Source organism: Diabrotica undecimpunctata, chromosome 8, assembly GCF_040954645.1.
Source record: "Diabrotica undecimpunctata isolate CICGRU chromosome 8, icDiaUnde3, whole genome shotgun sequence".
NCBI classification, from domain to species: Eukaryota; Metazoa; Arthropoda; class Insecta; order Coleoptera; family Chrysomelidae; genus Diabrotica; species Diabrotica undecimpunctata.
In genome coordinates, this window is record NC_092810.1 from 135,119,531 (window position 1) to 135,144,860 (window position 25,330).

Below are 25,330 nucleotides of genomic sequence, written 5' to 3' on the forward strand. Positions count from 1 at the left end.
ATCGAACACCTTCTGTCGGCGGTCTGCCAATATCGTGGATTTTTATCACGTTATCCTCCTTAGCAACCATTTTCGGTGCACCGAGACCTGGCTCATCAAAAACCGACGTTCGACCACGTTGAAACTCAAACCAATTTTTGAGGGTTGCCATCGAAGAAGAAGAGTCACCGTATACAGCATCCAAGTGCTCTTTGATTTCGCTGTACGATTTCCCTTCCAAAAACAAGAATCGAATCTCCGACCAATATTGCTCTTTTTTCAATTTTTCTAAAATCCGCGGACACGCCCGCTTTCACACGCAGTCAAAACAAAAATACGAGCCCGATTCGGCTGAAATTTATTACATGATGGTAGATTTCTCTTGAGATAGTGGCGCCATCGGGCGGTGAGGCTAAGTACTTATCGGACTGCCTACGTAGATATAATGAAATATTCAGCTGTGTTGATATATCAATCTATCAATACTGAAATTTATTTTGTTAATCATAGCTTCCTTTGTTAGTCATAGTATGGCGCCATATATAATATATGGCGATTTAAAATGACAGAAAAACTATTTAAGGTCTTTCCGTGCAATTTTTTTGAAAATTATCTTTCACACAAACCTTTTCCTGGTAATAACAAACACAACAAAAAAATAAAAACGTTTTTAATATCGCTTTAAGTTACATGTATTTTTTCAATACTTTTACGTATTATTAGATATGGTGGAATCGTCATCATTGGCCAAATGGAGTTCTTTGGAACTTTTAACTGAAGAAGATCAAGATACATCTTCACCTACAAATGCCATTGCAGATAACCAAGGTAAACTATATACTACTCTCATAATTTTCTCTTTATATTGATTTTAATAGTTTTATATTTAATTATGATTAATAAATGGTGATATGAATAGATGCTTTGCCTCGCAACCAGATCAACTTTTTTGTAATATTTCTATTTTGTTACAGCAGATGATAGCATATTCTCACCAACTTATCTTCAGAGGGTAGCTAGTGAGAGAGGTAACAGAAGAGCAATGTTAAGGGGGAAAATTAATTCTCTGGAAGTTCCTTGTCCTGAGTCACCATCTGCTTCGCCAAATAATCCTTGTAACACAACAGTATTAATTTTAGTCCTCCATGCTGGTAGTGTTTTAGGTAAGTAAAATCAACTATAGGATAACTTGAATGTAAATTTTAGCTTCAAAATATTCTTGAATATAAAATATTAGTTAAATTACTCTATTTGATACTCTACTTGATATTCTTCTTGTTTATATTTGTCGATTCTATTTTTTAAATTTTTTAGATGCCAATGTCGATTTAGCGGCAAAGAAATCAGATATCACTACCCTCAAAGGCGCGTTTGAATCGGTAATGCGTCAACATTATCCTTCCTTAATAGGCCATATTGCCATAAGGCTAGTGTCTTGCCCTTCCATTTGCACCGAAGGCTTGGGAATATTATCCAGGTAAGTAATAGTGGTACAATACAAATATATAAAAGTAAATTTACCAAATGATCATTTAATAAGTACTTTGCAAGTAAAAAAAAACAAACAACTTTATCACTTGGTCCATTTTAATTTATCCTCATATCATTTCTTGGTTAAGTTTGTTTATATACATTAAAATGTTAGTTGTTTGGTTTAAAATACTTTTTCACATTGAAACAGTTGTAATGAAGCCGTATCTTAATTTTTATCGTAAAATCCTATCCCGTGACACCCCATACCAGCTTACATGCCATGATGTTGACAGTCAACAGCCATCTTTTGACAGGCGTCAAAAGACGGCTCTAGGTGACGTCAATGGGCGTGGTTTAGAATTCACCTGTCCACTGCCACACCTAGATGGAATTATCAAAGGATACCGAACAGTCGTATCTTAGATATGACCGTTTGTCAGACATGAAACACCTCAAATTTAATATGCCAAAAAAAATTTAACTCTATATCTTCTTAGCGGTAAAATATAAGGAGCATTACCAGGGATCCTCACTAGGATTTCTTTGAAAGCCTAATAGTTTGAATGGAATTTTTCTCAGGGCCGCAAGTATAAGTGGTGGTATGAAATAACTTTAAAACTATATGACTATAACATAAGTTTATTACAAGTTACGTAAAAAGAATATAATTATAAATTATATGGACTGTTTTGCATGTAAAAAGTAGGAAAATGTCTTTTACTTGACTCCAGTAATGTCAAGTCCTGAATTTGTTAATTCTTTGAAGTCGACGGGCGAAATCCTTCACAGCTCTCTAGAATGGCGTCTATGTTAGCAGGTTGGGAAGAAACTGAAATTCTCAAAATGTTTTCAACGTTCTCACTAGTTAGCCCAGATCTGTACTTGTTTTTTATGAACTTCAGCTTACTGAATGTAGATTCACAGACGTATGAAGATGCAAAAATACACAAAATTTTCTGAGCACAGTCAATTAAATTAAGCTTAGAAAAAGCTTAAGCTTTTTCCTTCTTCTTTTCTTCAAAAATACTTTTGAGCTCTATATCATTCTGAAGATCAATTAACTCATTTTTCAAATCCCTAGCTTCGTATCCAAAAATAGAAAGATGAGCTACATTTGCTGTTGTTATTGCCCATGGATTTTCCACCAAGCGAAATGGTTCTTGGAACTTCCTGAAGTCACTAAACCTCAGACATTTCATCCTTTAGGTCTGCTAACAGCTTCAGTAGGTCAGAAATCTATTGACTTTCATCTGGATTTTCATCAAACAGTGCTTTAACGGAAGGAAAGCTGGAATCATCTTCATTTGACAATTCTTCAATATACATATTCAGCTTCTGCTCAAGTGAAAACACAATACTCATCATTACAATGTTCTTGCAATTTGGTCAATGTTTCATTCATAATGATCATTGTATTCGTAAGAAACGCTACTTTAAGCCACCAACTAAAATTATGAATATCGGGATACTCTTTATTCTTTGTAGCCAAAAACAGAGTAATCTCATGTCGAATGCTGAAGAAACGTTCCAAAACTTTACCCTTACTCAGCCATCTCACTTCTGTGTGGTAAAGAATGTCCCCATATTGCGACATAAGTACTTTCAAAAATTCTTAAAACTCTCTGTGGTTTAGTTCATTTGATCTTATGACATTCACAATCTTTACAAGTGTTTTCATAAAACAGCTGAAATTTTCACCAAATTTAGCAGCTAAGCTTTCTTGATGAATGATACAATGGAAACTCAGTAAATTATCATTTCCCAAGTGTTTTTTCAACAGCTGAACAAACCCTATATTTCGCCGCAACATTGATCGGCAACCATCTGTACACACAGAAAAAAAAATTTTCAAATCAATTCTATGCTCGTTAAAAAAATTTACTATTGTGTTCAAATAATCAATACCTCGAGTTTGTACAGTCATAGGAATCATGCCCAAAGAATCTTCTTTAAGAACACAATCCTTCGATACATACTTTACGAACAATAGCAGTTAAAAAATTGCCGTTATGTCAGTGGACGAGTCGAGCGCAAGACTAAAATATTTACTTTTCTGCAGTTCATCGGTAAGATTAAGGGCAATATTTGCTGCTAAGTTCTGTAACCGTCTCATGCACGTTGAATCAGACAGCTGAAGTTTCGAAACTTCGTCTAATATTTGTTCATTATTAGCAAATTTTGAGAACAAAGTTTTGCAAACTGTGACAACACATTCTATTACAATTTCTGCATCAGAAAACGGCTTCATATTTTTTGCTAAAATTTCCAGTGCCACTGTGGTGGGGGCAAAGATGACTAATGCGAAATGCGGTACAATGCATGGCGCCGCTCTACACTACTGTAATCTGATTAGATACATTAATAGAAACATAATTATATTACATATAACTCGCAAATTTTGTTTTACTACCTAGCAGTCTGAGGGCCGCGTAGTGAGTATGGCTGATTTAGACCATCTAAAACACAGATTGATTGGTATGTCCCTTTGTCTGGAAAGCAACGAATTGTTGAATAGGAAAAAATATTTACAAGCTAAGAATTCTTCTGTGATAAAATTGAAATATTTACTATAATCTTATAATTTATTTCATTTTTTACTTTTATTTTAGCCTCAGCCCTTACAGTTTTGATGTGTCGCCATCTTGTACAGACGTTCCTCAAATAACTCACGACTCTATTCCTATTGGTGCTATGCCTATTTTGGCTTCTTCGACGTCAGAATATGTAGAAGCTGTTTCCAGGACAATCAATGCAGCGAACGCTGCATACCTAGGTACGTTCATTTGTGTTTGATCAAAGCAAATTAGTAGAAATTTAAATTTACCTTCTTTTTATTTTCAATTGGGATAGTAAGATTATACATTTTTTTTAGAATTTATTAAGTCTGAAGAAGGTCAAGGATTCTCTGGCCAAGTTTGCTTCGTAGCTGATTCGATAGGTTCTATATTAGCTTACGATTCCTTGTGTAGAACTTCCAAGTATGTTTCAAGACATGGTAGCGAAAATAGTATACTTGACAGCGATTTCCAAAAATGTAAGTATGGACGACACATATTTGTTTAATAATTGCGATAATTAATGCGCAACCAAAAATGAACATTAACAATTTATTTACTTTACAAACAAATACTTTTTACTTTTTATTTATTATTATCATTTATCGATTTATCACTCACACTTCCATAGTATAGAATAGAATTTATTTAGTCAATATACAAAAATAGTTTTGTTTTTGACAAGTCAAAGAAATAGTGACACTTTTTACATACATACATATAAAACTTTTGCGAATTTAAACATTACAAACAGATATTTAATATTAACAATTTAAGAAACGACAACCACACTAAATAAAAATATAAAAACATGAAATATCGTCATAATAGGCAAATACCCTGACCAAACTAGTACTACATATTGTGTAAAAGCTGTACTTAGGTACTCCGTTTTTGAATAGAAACAATGTTTCAAAAAGTGTGATTTGATTTTAAGCTTAAACGATAATAAGTGAAGACTTTTTACTTCATCTGCAAAAAGTTATACAAACCAACATCAGTCGAATTTTTTATGCTCTTTGTCAACCTAAAACGTTGTATTCCGATAGCATGAATTGCCCCAAACAGTTATTCCGTACTGTAGATGGCTATGGAATAGTGCAAAGTAGCACATTCTAAGGGTACTTTTAGGAATTATATAAACTAAGTTGCGTATTAAGAATTATACTTGTAGCAAGTCTAGAAATCAAGTAATCTGTATGAGCACTCCAATCCAAATTATCATCTAGAAAGATTCCTAATAGTTTTACACTATTTCTTGATATATACTTCCAATCGGAACTAAAAATCAAATTCTGATTTTTCTCTTCATTTAGCTTCAACCCATAATGTAAAAACCAGTTTTTAGTTTTCTGGGTATCACTATCTATTTTAATTTTTTAATTATGCCGAATAATATCAGTATCAATGAGAGTTGTATCATCTGCGAAGCAAACACATTTTATAGAAAAAGTATAGTGAAATAAATCGTTCAGATAAATAACAAACTAAGTGGGTCCTAATATCGAACCTTGGGGAACCCCATATTCGACAGTGCTAAACTCACAATAGCTGTTATTAAGAAGAACTGCTGGTTGTTTTCTATTTGTTAAGTATGATCTAAATAGATTAAGAGTGTTTCCCTAATACCGTATTTATGCATTTTTTCCAACAGTAATTCATGCAAAACACAGTCAAAAGCTTTGGATAAGTCACACAATGTCAAAGACACAAAATTACCTTCCTCCAAGTCATCAACTATATATCTCACAATTTTTTGTATAGCTAGTGTAGTGCTACACTTTTTTCTAAAGCCATATTGATTGCATGTTAATATCAAAAATTTTGCCGAAAATGGAAATTATTGAGATGGGACGATAATTTCCAATTTCATCTAAAACTCCCTTTTTGAACACTGGTAGCACTTTTGTTACTTTTAATTCATCTGGAAAAACCTCTTCAGTAATACAATTATTATAAAGTATAATTAATTTGTCAATAATTATATCGATTGTTCCCACAATTATTTTTTTGTTTAAGAAATAAAAATCCGTGCAGTGTGAATTTTTCAATATATGCAAAACATTCCTGATTTCAGTATCACTAACAGGTAATAAAAATAAAGAGTCGCAAGGAGAGTTGTACATCTTTCAAAAAATCTATGGCTATATTTTCATTTGTGGAATTAAAAGAACTTCTAATATGTTTAGCTACTGAAGTAAAGTAATTATTGAAATCGTTTGATGTAATCGAGCTTGTACACCCTTTTTTAGTTTGAAATTTATTTCTGTGATAATTTATAATTTTCCAACTATCACGAGATATATTTTCTGAATTATAAAAGAAATTCTCATAAGCCAGTTTTTTAATGATAATATTGATTTATAGTGCTTCTTTAAACTTTTTATACTCACTATATTATATATTCATTGGTAACATCAGCAATTATCTTGACTTTGGAAAGATTCTCTCGCATTACTATTCATGATCAAACAAAGAAATGAGTTCGTGATTTTTTATTGGAAAATTAATTTCAGTTAACTTTACATGCATTTCGGTAATAAATTGAGCTAATTTTGTTGCTGTTTTGAGAGAAACAACTGAAGTCCAGTCAACATTATTTAACGACTGTTTTAATATCAGGATGTATTTACTTGTTATATGTGTTCCGTGGTTGTGTAGATGTCTTCGAGTCCATTTTCTCACATCTGATTTGATTGAAGACCAAACATATCGCTGTGTGATCATCTTCACAGAACTGTTGATTCCAGGATGTGCTAGATTATGCATGGTGCTAAAAATTGCCATTCGGAGTGGTTTCGGTACAAATGGTCTGGCTGTAGATGTTGCTACGTCACAGTACAAACTAACGTTTTGTTCAGGAAACTGTATTTTCTTTAATTGCAACGATATTTTCTCTCTGAAGTACGTTTTTGGTTCTGGATCTGTTTCTTGTGCGAGAGCTAAGTCCATGATGTCGATATCTTTCTTGATGCTATCGACTCGAGAATATTTATGGTTAAGCCAAAAGTAGAAATTAGTTCACGGAAACTGTTTAGTTCATTAGAAGTTTTTTTGAAATCAATGTTGAATTTTCCAATTATTATTTCTAAGAAATTAGCGAAGAAAAGAGGAAGTCATGGCTGCGAAATATTCGAGACTAGACAAACATGACTGTAGACGAATTATTCCACGTTGCAAAAGACAGAGAAGCTTTTAAAAATGTGGTCGCCAACCTCCGTTAATGGGGACGGCATAGAAAGAAGAAGAAGAAATTAGCAGAGTAAAACACCAATAACTTTTCAAATAGGTCTAGAAAAAAATCATATCTTCTTACACTGTCCTTACACTAGTCGCATATTTCATAATTTTCATTTACCCATTAGAAACTACCTTCGCATTCAGAGTCCCTCACAAAAATTATTTTACCTCAACCACTGCTCTCGAGTAGACGTGTATTCAGTACGCATTGTATTTAAATATTTCGCTATTTAAACCTCACATTTTAGTTTATATTTATAATGTCTAACAAATATATTTTAATGTTTACAGTAGATGATGTACATATAAATGAAACTGGCCACCTGACTGCCCCATCACCAAGAAGGAGATCGTCTTCAACCAGCGATCAAAGTCACATAAAGCTAGATTTTGAAGTATCCGATTTTTTTATGTTCGGCAGTCCCCTCGCTTTAGTTTTGGCTTACAGAAAAATTTCCTCGCAAGATGATAAAACCAGTAAGTTTTTTCCTTTGATATATTTTGGCTATATTGTAACATTAATGTGTATTATATTGCCACAAACGGCGTGATTTCATAAACGCTATTTTGGCATCGTAAAAATGATGAAATACATTCAAAAAGAAACGCCTAAGAAGTGATAACTTAATACTGTTGTTGTTGTTGTTACTATAAGTTGTAATAACTTTATCATTAAGAAATGATCGTTATGTGTTGTCAATTTACATTTTGTCTGTATATACACTCGCGATCATAAAATCCGGGTCACCTTGAAAATCGCCGTTATTTCATTTTTAACGAGCTTTATCGTAAATAATAATAACACAAATACAAACTAATGCATGTTTCTGAGAATTGTTGTCGGCTTAGCGGTTTCCTTTGTAATAAAGAAATCCAATAATGCCGATTTCGCGGAAAACTATACACTTCCCAAAATGAACGGTGCCTGTAACTGCCGCTTGTTTTAAATGTCTCATTTGTGCTTCGACTTTCTGTTCAAATGCAACAAACAAACGTTTATTATTGCCACCATTAGTGTTTATTAGTGTCATTATTAGTGTTTATTATTGTTTATTTTTTGCCAAAAATGCCTTGACTGTTGTTAAAACAGCACGCATTGTTGCGTTTGTGGAAGATGGTCACACTCAACGGCAAGTCGCAAGAACTGTTGGCGTAAGCCTTTCTACGGTTCAACGAGTGCTTCAACGCTTTCAGAAGACGAGTTTGCTAACCAGACGACCTGGCTCTGGACGAAGAAGAACGACCACGGCACGAGATGACCGTTTCCTTGTGTTTCAGGCTTTACGAAACCGGACCTCAACTGCGGTTATGCAGCGAAATTGCCTACAGGAAGTACGAAATTGCAATGTTAGCGTTGCAACAGTCAGGAGAAGACTTCGTTCTTCTGGACTATCTTCTTGGGTAATGACTACAGGACCGCCACTTGGCCGTGCGCATCGAGTTGCACGACTAGCTTTTGCTCGACAATACGCGCATTGGGGAATTAATGATTGGAGCAAAGTGTTATTCTCAGATGAATCCCGTTTCAGCCTAACTGGATCCAATGGACGTGTGAGAGTTTGGAGGAGAACCAAAGCTTGCATTGCTCCAAGAATGCCATTTGGTGGAGGCTCAGTCATGGCTTGGGGAGGTGTATCTTTCGACTTCCGCACAGAATTACCCTTAATCGAAAATGGGTCCTTAACTGCACGAAGGTACATTACGGAGATTCTGGAAGAACATGTTATGCCCACCATGACAGGGCTTGGAGAAGACGCAGTTTTTATGCAGGACAACGTGCGACCGCAGGTTGCCAGGATCAGTATGCAATACTTGGACAAGGTTGGAATTACGAGGTTACCCTGGCTAGCTAGATCTCCAGATCTGAATCCCATCAAACATATCTGGGACGATTTGAAAAAACGTATTCAAACCCATATACCTCCTCCTAACAACGCACAGGAGCTTAAGGATCTGTTAGTGAGAGAGTGGAATAACATACCACAACATGTAATCCGGAGAACAATTGAGAATATGCCCCGTTGTCTGCAAGAGGTTATTAGAGCAAGGGGAGGCAATACACGATATTAGTCATTGAAATTCCACCGATGTTTTACCACGTTCTGTATTTTTTATCTTTTCTTTCGTATGTCTGTTTTAACAATTTGGTTTGTTTTCTGCTTTTTTTATAAAACCAATAAAAAACCGTTTTTTTTTTCTTTCGAAACAAACATTGATGACAAATACAAAATACATTAGCCTAAAAAAAAGGTTATTACTGCACCAGATGCAAAAATATTCAAGAAACTTGAAATTTTCAAGGTGACCCGGATTTTATGATCGCGAGTGTATTTTGATAATTCGTAAAAGAAGGCAAAGCTAGAGCTCTCAAACTAAAAAGGAGACCACTAATCCGAGATAATTGAGGCGTTCCATACATAAAACTCACTCTATATATTTAATTTTTCGAATTTGATGCTATAATGATGATCATATAAAACTTTTGTAAAAATTTTTCACGTTCTATTGGATTATACATTTGGTTCTATAAATTAGTTGTTAATAAAGATGATTTGCGCGATAGAAACAATTTATGTTTATAAAAATAATACTTTTAAATATTTTTTAGACAATATAACCCGTCCAACATGTCTTCAAGTATATAATTTGTTCCATCCAACTGATCCCGTGGCCGCCAGACTTGAACCTCTTTTGTCTGCCCGGTTTTCAATACTTCCTCCTGTGAATATTTCACGATATGCGAAATATCCATTGGGAAATGGACAGCCTTATCATTTAGGTAAGTTTAAGTGCTTTGTTTATGTTTATAGTAATATCATTATCTTCCTTTATTTTTAACGGTAATGTCATAACTTCATCGTTTAGTAGTATTGTGGAATGGTTTAGCTGGACTGATTTTCAATTATATCGGCTTTATATACAACATTCTTGTTTTAATCATATTTTATAATTATGGGTACTGTTATTTGTATTTTAGTTGACAAAGCTGTTATTCTTCCAGTTAGTTTGAGCAATAGTTTGTATGGGCTTCAAATTTTTTTAAAATAATATTGAATTAGTTATGCTTTATTTGATATAGATATTTCCGACATTTTTTCCTGAGTTTACTGGCAATATATCTCAAAATGGCAATGAAAATTCGAATTGATTTAACTAATCAAGTGAATAATTCACTAGGCTTGAATCGCAAAAAGTTTTTTTGTCACATACAGCGGACCTGGTGGGTACACCTAATTCGAGGATGCTGAGTCCAATGGTGCTAGTAATAATGTAGCAATCTTAGTATGACTATAGATATATGGAGAGAGAGAGAGAGAGAGAGAGAGAGAGAGAGAGAGATGGGTCGACAATTGTTGGTTGATTTGTTACGTGTGTAAGACTGAGAAACGTGATTGCGACGTTTACGGTATTTTTAGAGTGAGACAAAGGCGGAAATAAGTGAAAAATCAAAAGATCTTCGCTCCTATTGGTCCGATCGTGACGTGGGAAGTGTCATGTTATAGGATTTTATGAATAGAATGGGAAAACATAGGAAAACAAATATGGAAACATGTTAAAGGGGTCTTAAGCTTATACTGCCTAAACGGCTTAACGTACTGAGACGTACGACGTGTCACATGATAGGATTTAACGAATATATTGCAGTTGCGTAGAAAAAATAATTCTTCTTCTTTAGATTCATTATTTTTTCGTCTTTATGCTGCGTGTGGTTTAAGTAAGTTTAATATATACTTTGTTCGAAGCATACACGTCCAATGATGTTACTGGAAATAGATGTTTAATTTTTCACTTATTTCCGCCGCCGTCCTACTCTAACAAAACCGTATACGTAAGAATAACGGTTTTTACTCTTAAGCCGGACTCAAACGACCCGTGTACTCGGCGAATAATCGTCACTTGCGTATACTTGCCATGTTTTGTGGGTGGGTTACTCCTACAATTATTTGTCACTCGTTGCCACTCGTTGGTTTTCCAGCTGTTGTCGGTAAAAATGACCAGAGTCAAAGGGATCACGATTATTCGTACACTTGCGAAGTATATACTTGTCTATACTTCGCTCACACGAAATGTATAAATAATTGGCAGTTACCGCCACTATTCACTTAATTTTCAAAGACTGAACTTACAGAAGTTTTATTTGTGTGTGTTTTTTAATTGGCATGGAGTAGTCTAATGACGTTGTGTTGCAGTTTCTTGATTTTTATAAAATTGAGCCGTTCATTTGGATGACCAAACATCAAGAACGTAAAAATTGTAATGCAGTAATGATGCCTGGAAAAGAATATAAGATAACATTATATATATATATATATATATATATATATATATATATATATATATAATCCAGTGCACTATAAAGAAACTGAAGAAAAAAATTCGCTAATGGCCACTTGGCCTAAAGGTTCTCGTTTGAGATCCTGCAACATATGGGTGGCGCTGTATCTACAAAAAAGATTTATATATTTTTTTTCAGTTTCTGCATCTACAATTCTGTGTTAGTGAATTTTAAATACAGGTTATTACCTGTTTCGACTTGTATTTAATGATACCATCCACCATCTTCTTCTCTTTTTTTAAATTTAATTAAATAAGCAGAACTCATCACAACAAAAGCTGCGGAAACAACAACGAGATTTTCCGGACGACCTCTATCCATATTGACTGTTACTCCACTGATTCAGTTGTCAAGGTTTTTAAGAATACTTGTGTATACTTGGAATCTGTTCCCGCTCGTGTACTTGTCAATTGTACACGTCGTGTGAGCGCACTGCTTGCCATGGCAATCGAAAAGCTCGTATACTTTCAAAGTACAAAAATAATTATGTACTTGCCAAGTACACGAGTCGTTTGAGACCGCCTTTACACACTGTCTAACATATTGATTTCCCTATCTCTAGGCGTACTAACATTTGTACACTAGTGATGCGTTTTTAAAAGTTAGATTGCGAGCGTTTCGAGTAATTTCCATTTAAAATTTTTAGGCTCAGAATCTTCTGAAAAATGTCGAAATTCAAAAAAAATATCTAAAAAAATCTGCCATATATGGAACTTTCGAGAACGTAGAAGTTTCTATACTTAGTCAGAGGGGTAAATAAATGCGTTATATACACCGAGAGTCAGTTAGTTCACAAATAAGTAGCTAGGTACTTATATATAAAAAATATATCAAAGACAGAGAAAAGTGGATGAATATACCAAATTAAATCCTTGTTGTTATATATACGAACCATTTGTAAAAAGGCCACTCGTCGCAAAATAAGGGCTGAGCTGATGATTTGTATCAAAACTATTTCTTACAAAATGTTTTTACTGATCTGCCTTTTACGCCATCTGTTGCTTGTACAATATGCCTTTTCTATCTACACAAATGGAGTAAAAGTGAACATGATCCAGCTAAATGTAATGCGTGTAAGATTTATACAGACTATATGAACAGAACCTATACGCAAAAGCTATGAACAGAAGATATATTCAACTACCTCTGTCGCATTCAAATGTAGTTTCTATTTCAACAAAATCATTGTCACCAGAACAATCTGACTCACCAACATTGGAAACCATCCAAACCGATGAAGTGTCGACCTTCAAATAGCACTGCCCTGTGCAGTCACATTGAAATCACACAAATCTCGTTTGAATAATATAAGAAGCCTGAAACTATCGCAGCGATAATCGATTGTTTTAGCATTGGGTTTGAAAATATCGAAGTTTTCTCATTGCCAAATAGTTTTAAAGTAATTCAGTAAATATAGAATGCTGTGATTTTGACATTAATTCATAAAACTGCCAATAGTTCACGTTTATTGAGAAGTTTTGTGAAAGAAATTGAATTAGTAACTAAAGCTGACAGTTGTTTTATGTGTTTTTAAAAGCTCTACAATAAATATGGTTTTTAACAAAAAAGAGTGAATTCCTGTTGTAAGTATGAAGGACTATAGTGATGAAAAAAGAACTATAGTGAAGTAGCCACCAAAGCCGTTCTCCTATCCACAAGGCGAAGGAAAATAAAATAAATTCTTGAGAAACATGGGAAATGTAATAGAAGTATTCTTCCATCGTTTAGTATACTGTCAAATTAACATCGGAGGACACTTTGAACACTTGAGTAGGTAGACATTACTTTAGCAATATAATAAACTTTTCATTATTATGTTCAAATTTAGTTGGACATAGTTTGATACAAAAAATTTATTGAGACAATTAGGCATTTCTAGGAATTTGTTTTATCTTTTTAAGATGTTCCTGACTACATAAAATCAAAAGTATTGTATACGGTTGAACTAGTATTTAAAAACCAAAGTGGCTACTAATATTAGAAGAGTGGTAAATCTGGCAATATTGCAAGCATCACATTTGAAATCCTCATATTTCGCACACAAATAGTAGCGTACGTAGACGACTTAGTGATAGTGGCAAGGGACAAAGAACAACTGAAGAGAATATTCAACATAATAGGAGAAAAATTAAAAGAAAAAAAAATAAAAAAAAATAAATAATTGAATTCCTTTGGATAGTACTGAACAGAAGTAACTAAAGAACGCAAGTGCGGCAAAAAATACTGCAAGGTTATAAAGCACTACATATGCAAATAAAAAGATATTAGAAAATAAAAAATTAAGTAAAACATCAAACTGAGAATACATAAAACAACAGTAACACCTACAGTAACGTAAGCAACATAAACTACAAGCCTTGTCATAAAGGAGAAGAAATGTTTAAGATCTTCGAAAGAAAAATTGTTAGAATGATTATGCGACCTAAGACCATTTTGATAAAGGATATAATACGGAAGAGAGAAAACATTGTAAGAATAACCAAAGCATAGAGGATTATATGGTACGGACATATATTCAGGAAAGAAAAAACCGCAGCTCAAAGAAGATTTACGGAATGGACACCAGAAGTTGAAAGACCAAAAGGGAGATCGAAGATACAATCGCAGGACCAAGTTGAAAGAGATTTAAGAATACATTAAATAAAACTGTACACAGAATGTGCACTGATCCCTCCACGACAAACAGATCTGAAAAGTTCGTCGGAACACAAACAATTTTTTTCATTCGTTCGTTTTTTTCATTCGTTCATTTAAGTAGGGCTTAAATGAACGAACATTTAACCTAAGAATTTTTATGTTTAAATTCTTTTTGACTACAAAAAAGTCACGTTATATAGAAATGGTAGTTTTTTAAAATACAAATTGTTTTTAAAATGAAAAATATCAACTATAAGTCGAATTTTGAAAATCAGTCCGGATAATTATTTATTTAGTATTGGCTAACTATTTTAATAAGTTCATTTCTTCCGCTATTGTAGTGGAAATTCTTCAGTCTAACCCACAAATATTTAGCGATAATATGCAACCTCGGCGTTTGTCGGAAGTCTCTATTCAAAGTACTGTGTCCGGACTAATTGATAACATTCCTCTCCAAGCTATTAGTGCTTGTAAGTACAATTTAGGTGTTGGTTGTGAGTTTTGTTGGAAATTGCTAAGAATGGAAACTTCACCAAGATTTAAATATAACTGAATATATAGTGTGAATTTTAACGAACTATTGATTGTTTAATTTAAATACGTTCATATCAATTCCTGTACTAAATTTTAATTCTAAATTTACTACCAATACTAATAATCCGATTTTAAAGGAATTAATTCTATTATCTTTTTAATATTGTTCTCAAGCCATTTTCTTGTGGCGTCTTAGAGCAATTACTATTTTTATTGGGAATGAGCCACAATTTAAGTTTAAAATAAATTTATCTACGTGTTAATTTTCACTTCAGAAATCGTTTTAAACAATTTAATAATCATTTTAAAGTAGGCGACTTTAGAATAATATTGCCAATATTATTGAGTTGCGTTCCTATGACGACTTTATTTTAAGATAGTTATGTTTTTAAATAACATACATATAAAATCAGAGTTTGGTGTTTGTTGAGAGTAAATTAGTAAGAGTAAGACCACATACTTACCATGTCGGGATAGTATTATCAGGTTTTTTTTCCTTATGATTTACTATGGAATCACTAACATTAGAATATTACTGTCATCATGGCATATGGTTGTCTTTTTAAAGACTAATCACATGCTATGATTTTTCGGACGGATATTCTCAAGTTGATTTCATGTAATCGAATCAACTTATCTTAGACAAATTTACGGACACCAAAGAGGAAAGAGAACTGATAAACACGCGCTTTCCGGGCTCAACAATTCTGGATGATGCAGATAGGCAATCCAACATAGACCAAAGGCTGACTAGACCAAGGTCTACAGATTGGAAAATAGCCACAGAAATTACAAGATCAAACAGAATTAGATGGGCTATAACTAAGTTCCGGCCATATATGTCTCCAGGGACAGATGGCATATATCCAATATACTGTTATATATGGCATTACAGGTATTGATACCACACCTATTCAAGTTCCTCAAAGCCAGTTTAGTATGGAGGGTCGTACCGGAAATATGGCAAAAGGTTAAAGTCATATACTTGCCTAAGGTAGGTAAAGTATCAGACCTAATACCAGTCATATAGATCGATAAGCCTATGGGACTATTGATAGCGGTCGAAATATTACTAAAGAAGAAGTATTATAATATAATGTTTTGTTAATAAACAAACGGAAATAAGCTCACGGGCCTGATCAAATACTGGCGGAAATAATAAACTGGTCAACGAGGAATATTATATAGGTGCTAGTAGGTTTTTATATCTCTATATACAATGCAGGAACTATTTCTAAAGAATGGTTGAAGTCTACTTTCATTGCATTCAACAGAATCTATCAACTACAACTAGACTAGAACAAGACACATTTTGGCTTCAAGAATGTCCTTGGAAAAGCCTTATTTGCCATAAATATAAATGAAAGAATGGAAAAGAAAAGTGTTTTTGAAGTGTGTAAATAATTTTCAATTCCCAGCTGTGTGCTGTCGGCTTACAAAGCCATCCTCAGAGCTATGATCAAGTTTATAAAGAAACCACTACAAGAGATGAATCCCATTGGTGGAAAAAACACAATTTTTTTTAAAGTTAGGAAACTTGAGAAAAGACATAAAAGACAGCACATTAGACTTCACAAAAAACACATTAAAGTATGTACAAAAAAACATCAGTCTTTGCAATCAATAAATATAAATGTGTTGTACTCCAGGAAATAAGATTTTCTTAGGACATCGCAATATGAGACAAATATTGTTTATCTCAGAGGCCATTTTTTGTAATAAGATAAGACAAAATAATAAAACTCCGGTAATTCTTCGGGTACCATATGAAAGGTGAAGGATTTTACTTTTAATACCCAGCAAAAAAAGGTAAAAAAAATTCATTTTTTTTTTAACCAAAAATTGTTTTGAAAAGTTACTGTTATTTTTAACTTACAAACAATTATAATAACTTTTTAACTGTTACAGTAGACTCCCGTAAGTTTAACATCTCGGGACCGGACCCTAGACAGAACTAACCGATGCTTATCTAACAAATGTCCATTAATTGTTTGTATGGATCTAGCAAAAACAAAACACTTGTACATTAAATAGAAGACAACACAGAGGAATACTCTGATATACATTTAACACATATGAAAAGATAGACCGTTACAAAAATACTATAAAACAATACTTACAGAACTCTAGGCCTAATAAAATTTAAAAATATTGCACGTTGGTGGTTTGGTTTCTTAAACACTTAAAAAAAGTCAGTAATTTTTTCTGAATTTTCTTTTCTAATGATTTTTGATCACGCCACTTTTTAATAATCATTACATCGATGGGAGTTTCTTCTTTTTGCTGTTCGACTTAGGTAGCTGTCAGTTGCAAAGCTGCTTTGCCTTCAGCGTGGCTCATTTTATTTTCTTCATCTTCCTCTTCATTCTCAGCAGCATCTGTGTCGTTATCCTTCTCATTTTCTTGACGATTGACAAACTCGGCGATTTCGTCGTCGTTCAAAACCTCGGTGTGTATCTCCTTTTCAAAGTTGATCCACTCCAAAACATCTTTTTCAACAATGGGACCACAGTTTAGTAGTTGCTGAAGGTCGTGCAATATAGCTGCATTGTCATTAGGTTCGTTAACAAGAATGTTGTTTGGCTCATCTGCTGGTGTGTTTGCTTGGTCAATTTTATCTTCTATATTTGGCCAAAGTTTTTTCCTAGACTTTACTAACGTCGATGGTGGTATTTCGTCGTATGCCGTGGCCGACATGTACACAACATCCTTAATATTAACTGACTTCAGCACTTTTAAGAGGTGTAAGTTGTCATCAGCCTCCAGTTTGGAAAGAACTTCAGAAAGCAGCTTTCAGCAGCTTATTTTCTATTGAAGCACTCAATGACCCCTTGGTCTATTGGCTGTTGAAGACTGGTTACATTGGGTGGCAGGAACAGCAGTATAATCAGACCTTCCTGGTGAGTTGGCACATTGTCAAACAGTAGAAGAGCTTTGATGGGCAGATTTAATTTTATCAAATGATTTTTCACTTTCGGAACAAATTAGCACACAAACCATTCCCTAAACAAATATGTGTCCATCGATGCTGATTTCTGCGACCGATAATACACTGGTAGAGTTTCCATGTTTATGTTCTTAAACTCTCTCTGTTTTGCTGCTGTGTTAATGACAAATAGGGGTATCTTGTGGGTCCCCGAGGCATTTGAACACAAGACGACCGTTATCCTCGCTTTGCTGACTTTAAATCCTATCGCAGATGTTTCTTGTGGGGTGGCAAAGGTTTTTTTTTGGGCAGAAGTTTAAAATTTAAACCAGTTTCGTCGATGTTGTAGATTTACTTTGGACTCAAGTTTTGGGCACCAATGATTTTTTAAAATTTTTTCAGAAAAATTTTTGGCCGCTGTTGAGTCTTCTGACAGCTTCTCGCCACAAACTCCAATAAAATGGACCCGTGTCTCTTTTTCCATCGGAGAGCCATCCCTCACTAACCGAGAACGCCTCTTCTGGTTGAAGCTTTGAGTGCAAGATCATAGCCTTCTCTTTTAGGATTGGTCCACTTAACCACAACAACAGAGCATCTTCCACTAATTCGTGTTTTGCTTTTCTCCGTGTGCAACGCTTTTGTAGAACTTTTTCAGTTTCAATCTGTGTACAAAAGCCTTCAATAGTTTTTCTATTGCGCCGCCAGTCGTTGATTGTACTTTTGCCTACGTTTAAATCTCTGCTAATACTTTGCACGGATTCTCTTTTGTCCAATCTTTCCAAAGCTTGTAGTCTCTGTTTCATTGACTTATAGTTACGTTTAGGCGTTTCACTCATTTTAAAACAGTTTAATGCACGACGCGAAACAGTTATTGTCCACACACACAACAAGTATACTGTCTAATAAACAGTAAAAATCGCAAGTGAAACAAGGCGGCTGGCGCTCGCCAAGTATGTAACTAATGCTCAGAGTGCCGGCCGGAGTAAGCGGAGACCGAACTAACCGAGACCGAACTTAAGGGAGTCTACTATATATAATCGTAGATAAAATTTTTTTTCATATTTGAAAACTGGAGATTTATACACGAACTAAAAAAGAAAGAAAACATTTAAGGACGATTTAGTCCGGCAGCAGGGGACCTTTCTGTATGCGTGGAAGGATGATTAGCTGAAAACTCTTCAGTAAACTGGCTTCAGTATGGACGCTATAGCAATATCTGATAATAAATCACGAAACGAAATCCGAAGATTTCTATTGACGAAACTAAAATTCAGATTTTTGCTATAATCTGTGCCTCCTAAGAATTGCAAGGCAAAACAGACGATGTTAAAAGATGTAAAGAGAGATATGGAGAATCGATATACTCTTTATGAGTATTAGAAACCAATTCGTCAAGGACTTTAGCTTAGATGAGGAGATATGTTGTGGAATGCAACTTTTAGTTTCTCCATATCTCTCTTTATAGTTTTTATTAGGTTTTGTCAATAGAAATTTTCGGATTTTTACTTTCGCCATTCATTATCTAATAGTTCCTTTGTTTTTATTTTAAGAAGCCTAAAAATACTCCAGTCGTCACAGACAAAAATTCCACTGAACCTATAAAAATCTTAAGAACGTGCTGAATTTAGCTGAGAATGTCAATTTTGGGACCTCAAAAACATGTAAAAAAAAGTTTGCCTCTTTTACCCTCGGGCTTCCCCCTAAAATCCATCGCAGAGAGTTAGCGATCGGTAAATGGAAGTAAAAGATTTTATTAATTTCTTGAGAATCATCAAAAATGACAAAAATCACGGAACGTTTATTTATTGAACATATTTATAGAAACTGACTTCAATAGCGACAAAATACAAAAATTTTAAACGAAAACTGCACTTTACCTTTAAAACGCATTTTAATTTTTGTCGATATGACATTCTGATCAAAAGATATCGAATTTTTACCTTCACGCTGATACAAATTTTATTTAAAAAATTGATTTCGCGCGCGTAACCGACATTCAAAATCGCCAATCGCTTCAAGGGGCAAACTTTTTTGCATCTTTTTGGGTCTCAAAATTGACATTCTCAGCAAAATTCAGCTTGTTCGTCTCGTCTTTAGAGATCAAATATCTGCCGACTGGACTAAAAAATATTTTTTCTAAGCTGATAGTTGGTAATATATTTTTAATTGTGTATTCATATTTTCCTGTACTTAGCTATTTCCAATAACACCATTGTTTGTCGATGCTTTTGGTAGGAAGTAAGTAGAACAGTTATCCTTAACAGCATGTGTAGTTCTATATCTAAATATTCTATATCTAAAAATTTAGTTGCAGTATGTACATCGGCTATAATTACACATTCTTTGCGGCTTAGCGATTAGCGAAGTAGCGATTTGTTAGTTTTCATGATTGTTTTTGCACGTGTGGCACAGTAAATTTAATGTTTTTTGACATTGCTGATGTAATTAATATAAATTTAGATTACACATTATTAGTGAATATGCTTGTGTTATATCTGGTTCAGGTATAGTATAAAATAAGCCTTAATATGTGGCTCAATAAAAGTTTAGATGGATCCATCGATAATAAACTAACCTATTATAATCAATTCCAAGATGAAAAATGATTGTTAATTAAAATCGTTTTACTAAAAACTCATAAAAATAAATTCCATATAAATTAATGGAATTGTTTTTAAGTCATGTTACATAAAGATGGAAATTTTGTATTAAATATAATGCCTACATATTCTTCTCGTTTACTCAGTACATGGGATCTTCGTTGTAATTCTTCCTACTCTTTGTTCTTGACTGTTGCAAAAGCAGCAGTATGAGAAATATGATTGACTTACAAAGCACGTGGTGTTCGTGTGTATTAAGGTATAAAAAAATGCTTATTAAAAGCTTAAAACTTTTATTTTAATATATTTAATATATTTAATTTTTAATATATTTTAAAAATAAAAGTTTTAAGCTTTTAATAAGCATTTTTATACCTTAATACACACGAACACCACTTGCGTTGTATTCAACAGGTATACTAGCCACTCCTGGATATCTCCATTTCATGGTTTTGTTCCAGTTTCACTTTTAATGATTGACTTACGTTTGTCCAATGTCTTCTCCTAGTTCGTACTTTTGTTAAAATAAATATGTTCCTTTTGCAATATTACAATATTTATAACGTTCTTTTGTATTTATACGTTTCCAAAACTTTTCTGTAAGTTGGTACCTCAAATAATATATATTTATGGTACTAATCTTTGCACTAAGCTTTGCACGAAACTGAAAAAGGTATTCTACTAAATGGTTACCGGCTAAACAACATCAGATATGCAGATGACACCATAGTATTTGCAGACAACTTAGAAGACCTACAAGTTCTTATGAACAAAATCACGTATTACAGTCAACAATATGGATTCAATATAAACGTTAAGAAGACAAAGCTTATGATAATTAGCAAGAAAAGAATAACAGAAGGTCAACTCTACGTCAACCAATCCCCTGTAGAAAGAGTGACGCACTACAACTACCTTGGCACCATAATAAATGAAGAATGGACCAACAACCAGGAGATTAGAGCACGCATCGGAAAAGCTAGATCTACCTTCAATCGGATGGGGGCCTTCTTCAAGAGTCACAACCTCTCTCTTGATACAAAGGTAAGAATGCTGCGATGCTACGTCTTCTCTGTCCTTTTTTATGGTGTTGAATCTTGACCTTGAACGAAGATATGTGCAGAAAACTGGAAGCATTTGAGATGTGGCTATATCGGAGAATGCTTAAGATCCCGTGGACTGACCGAGTCACAAATGAGGAGGTCCTCAAAAGAATGAATAAGAATCGAGAAGTACTGACCAACATCAAATCTCGAAAGTTACAGTTCTTCGGACATATTATGCGAAATAAATCCAGATATGCTCTCCTTCAAGACATCCTGCAAGGAAAAATATTTGGAAAACTAGGTCCAGGAAGAAAAAAAATATCTTGGTTAAAGAACCTTAGAATTTGGTTCAATACAACATCTGTGCAGCTTTTCCGCGCTACTGCAGATAAGATAAAGATTGCCATGATAATTGCCAACATTCGTAACGGATAGGCACATGAAGAAGAAGATGGTACTAATGATAACTTTGTTTCGTTTCTGATGAATTTGATTATCAAGTTTTGGTGAAATGTCGGGTTACTCCACCTAATCCATCAGCAAAAAAAATAAAAAGAATATATATGAGACTGTAGTATGGCCACTGAAAAGAAAGCGCATTAACAACGCTGAGAGCAACGAACATGGTTTTTTGGAGAATGACAGCAGGAAGATCTAGAAGAGAAATAATAAACAACAAATGCATTAGAGAAATAGTGGGAATAAAATGAACGATCACAGATGACTTATCAATAAAACAATTTATCTGGTTTGGAGTAATCAGACAAGGAGACACGTTATCTCCCAAACTATTTACTGCAGTTTTGGAACATGCTTTCAAGCAATTGGAGTGGAACGCCAGAGGAATCAATGTCGACGGCGTAATGCTCTCCCACATACGATTTGCGGAGTTCTGATAACAGATAACTTCAAGTTATAACAAATCTGGTACCAAACGAAAATTCAAAAGTCGGCTACCACGAAATTGCATTAGTTCATAAATATAAATACTTAGGTCGTGAAATTCAAATTGCCAGGGACAAACAACACTGAACCTCAAAGAAGAATCACTAGCATGGACCGCATAACGGGTTCTATCAGACCTCTTTTGGAGCAACATGATAAATTTTATTTGAAGAACAGGACGTTCGACCAATGTATACTTTCAGTCATGACTTACGGCGCCGAAAATCTTTCCTTAATCTAGACCACAGCCACCAAACTCCGAGTAGCCCAAAGAAGAATGGAAGGGTCGTTACTTGGACTGACTGTCAGAGACAGAGTTATAAACGAGGAAATAAGAAGAATAGGCGTCAAAGGCACACAAAAGAAGTCGATGTAGACTACAATATGGACAGACAAAGTCAAAGGAATCGCTGGGAATTGGCTGCAGGAAACTGAAGACCAACAGTACTGGCAGAAATTAGGGGAGGCCTATGTTCAACTTTGAACGCAGAAGGCTGGATGATGATGATGATGATGAAACTAAAATGGCATACAGAAGACAAGAGTAAATGAGATAGGCCATGAACAAATTAGAGAAAAGGAATACCTATGGAACGACCGAACGAAGTGGCGATTGTAAGTCGGAAAACGGCGGAGAACGTTATAAACCGACATGTAGTAGCAAAAGTAGTAGTATTATTTTGCATTCTTACAGATGGGTATGTATTGTGGCGGTTGGTAAATGTTATTTGATTGGATTTTGCTTTATTTATTTTCGTTCACCATCTGTTGTACCGATTATTAAGTACATTCAGGTTATGTTGACAGTCTTTTACAGGATTTTCATTTATATAGGCTGTGCAAGGATCTAAAGACACTACCCTGTGAGACACTTCAGTTTAAAGGACATATCTTGGATTGTTGGTCGTGGAATTTTACTCAAAGCATCTCTCTGATATATAGCATTTGAGGAAGAGCAAATGGTTGCTGGATAGTGCTCTTTTTATAGAGTAGACCTCTCTGTTAGACTTTATTGAACATTTGAGAAATGTCTAAGCTTTTAGACTTTTCATTTATCATTCCTGTAACATTCATTTAGAGAAATATTTTGCTTTCTTTATTCGATGGTAGTATCAAGTTCGCCGTATAGATTTTTATACGCTTTTGCTTTTTAGATTATGCTACTGTTACGTTCGTTTCCTTTTTGGCGATTTTATACTTGTGAAGGTCTGTGTCAGATCTGTTGTCTTGTCACTTTCTACAGTTTTCTCTTTTATTTCTTCTCGAACTTTGTCTGACAACCACCAGGTACATTTAGTCTCAAACTTCCTCCTTGATTCCAACTAAATGACATATTTACGCAAAGATTTTAATTAAAAATTTTAGTTTTTTTGTGTATGTGTGAATTGTACGTAAGATTACATTGTGGTTTCTAATTAACACATACTTTGATATTTCTAGTGCAACAAAAATGGTGGGGAGGAAAACGAATGGATTACGCTCTCTATTGCCCGGAAGGACTTTCAAACTTTCCAACAAACGCTCTACCTCATTTATTCCACGCAAGTTATTGGGAAAGTTGTGATGTTATAGCTTTTATCTTAAGGCAAATAGGAGGTATAGAAGTAACTTCCCTGCCAGGTGATAATAACATGGAACAGATGTTCCGACCGGGACAACCGAGAGAGAAGTGGATACGAAAAAGGACATCCGTTAAACTGAAGGTATGATATACTATAGTGATATTTAGGCTGTTTCGAAATGTAGTAGCATTATTCAATGGATTAATATAGTGTGTTCCAAAAGTAACGCATAAAATCCATAATTTTACTCTTGATAGAGTTTGGAAAAAGTACAAAACAGGTCGATTTTTATTTTCAAGTTGTAATTGTTTTGTCGCAATTCTAATTGTTTTCTTTGTTGTATTTGTAACCACCTTAATTTAATTGGGGAAATGAATAGTCCTTTCCAGACAAATTAAACGATGTATTTTTCTACACTTGCTTGTCAATCAATTCCAATTTTTGCCACTGAGTATATTAATTTTATAAAGATTATAAAGTTTGAAAAATAACTGATATTTATTTGACTTAAACTATCTAATTAATTATGTTACTGATTATGCTTGTACGCCACAGAGAGCGCTGGAACATTTTTACGCGAAATTATAGAAAAAGGTTGGATACTTTTTGGATAGACCGCGTGGAATATACATAGTATAATATGATATAATATAATAGCTGAAATAATAGTAAATTAAATATTTTTTAGAATGTTACTGCCAATCACAGAGCAAACGATGTCATTGTTCGTGAGAATGCACCGCAGGTCTTAACTGCGAGGTTCATGTATGGGCCTTTGGATATGATAACTCTAACGGGAGAAAAGGTTGACATTCACGTAATGAAAGATGCTCCATTGGGTGAATGGACTCATTTATCTACTGAAGTTACCGATAAAACGGGTAGAATAACGTTTTGTATCCCCGATGAAAAAGCACTCACCTACGGACTTTATCCCATTAAGGTAAGTAAATGGCTATTTTACTAATTTATATTTTGGTGTCAGATATAAAGTTTATTTTATTGACCTCTCCTTTCGTCTCTAATGTAGATTTAAAGAATATGGAATCAACTTGTCTCGTGTTCGATTTTGTATCAAGCCTCTGCGTCTGATGAGGCCATGGGAGACAGAAATAGCGTCATAACACGGAGTTACCAATTCAAATGCAGACACTTACGAAATATTTTTATTTATGGTATTTTTTTATTTTAGATGGTGGTAAGAGGAGATCATACTGCCGTAGATTTCTTTCTGGCTGTGGTTCCCCCTAAAACTGAATGCATTGTGTTCAGTATAGACGGTTCATTTACAGCTAGTGTTTCTGTCACTGGACGCGATCCAAAAGTTAGAGCCGGAGCTGTCGACGTTGTAAGGTAATTTTTTATTGATCTTTCAGTTGTTTTTTATATTACGTAGTGTATATTAATAAATAGTATTTCTATACAAAATATAGTAGAGAGATTTTAGAAAGTAATATAATGTTTACCATAAAAACGCAAAAATATGAAATCACAAGA

At 34.1% G+C, this 25,330-nt stretch overlaps 1 protein-coding gene across 1 annotated transcript in view; it reads left to right on the forward strand.

Annotated features, from left to right (window-relative positions):
* The window catches only part of rdgB (retinal degeneration B), a 148,854-nt gene that overhangs the window by 78,740 nt on the left and 44,784 nt on the right, over positions 1-25,330 (forward strand). Inside the window, 11 exon segments of the mRNA XM_072541108.1 lie at positions 703-807; positions 954-1,142; positions 1,294-1,456; positions 4,062-4,225; positions 4,325-4,486; positions 7,539-7,724; positions 9,856-10,026; positions 14,562-14,690; positions 23,712-23,974; positions 24,522-24,776; positions 25,026-25,186. Of these exon segments, the coding sequence (XP_072397209.1) occupies positions 703-807; positions 954-1,142; positions 1,294-1,456; positions 4,062-4,225; positions 4,325-4,486; positions 7,539-7,724; positions 9,856-10,026; positions 14,562-14,690; positions 23,712-23,974; positions 24,522-24,776; positions 25,026-25,186 (1,948 nt within the window).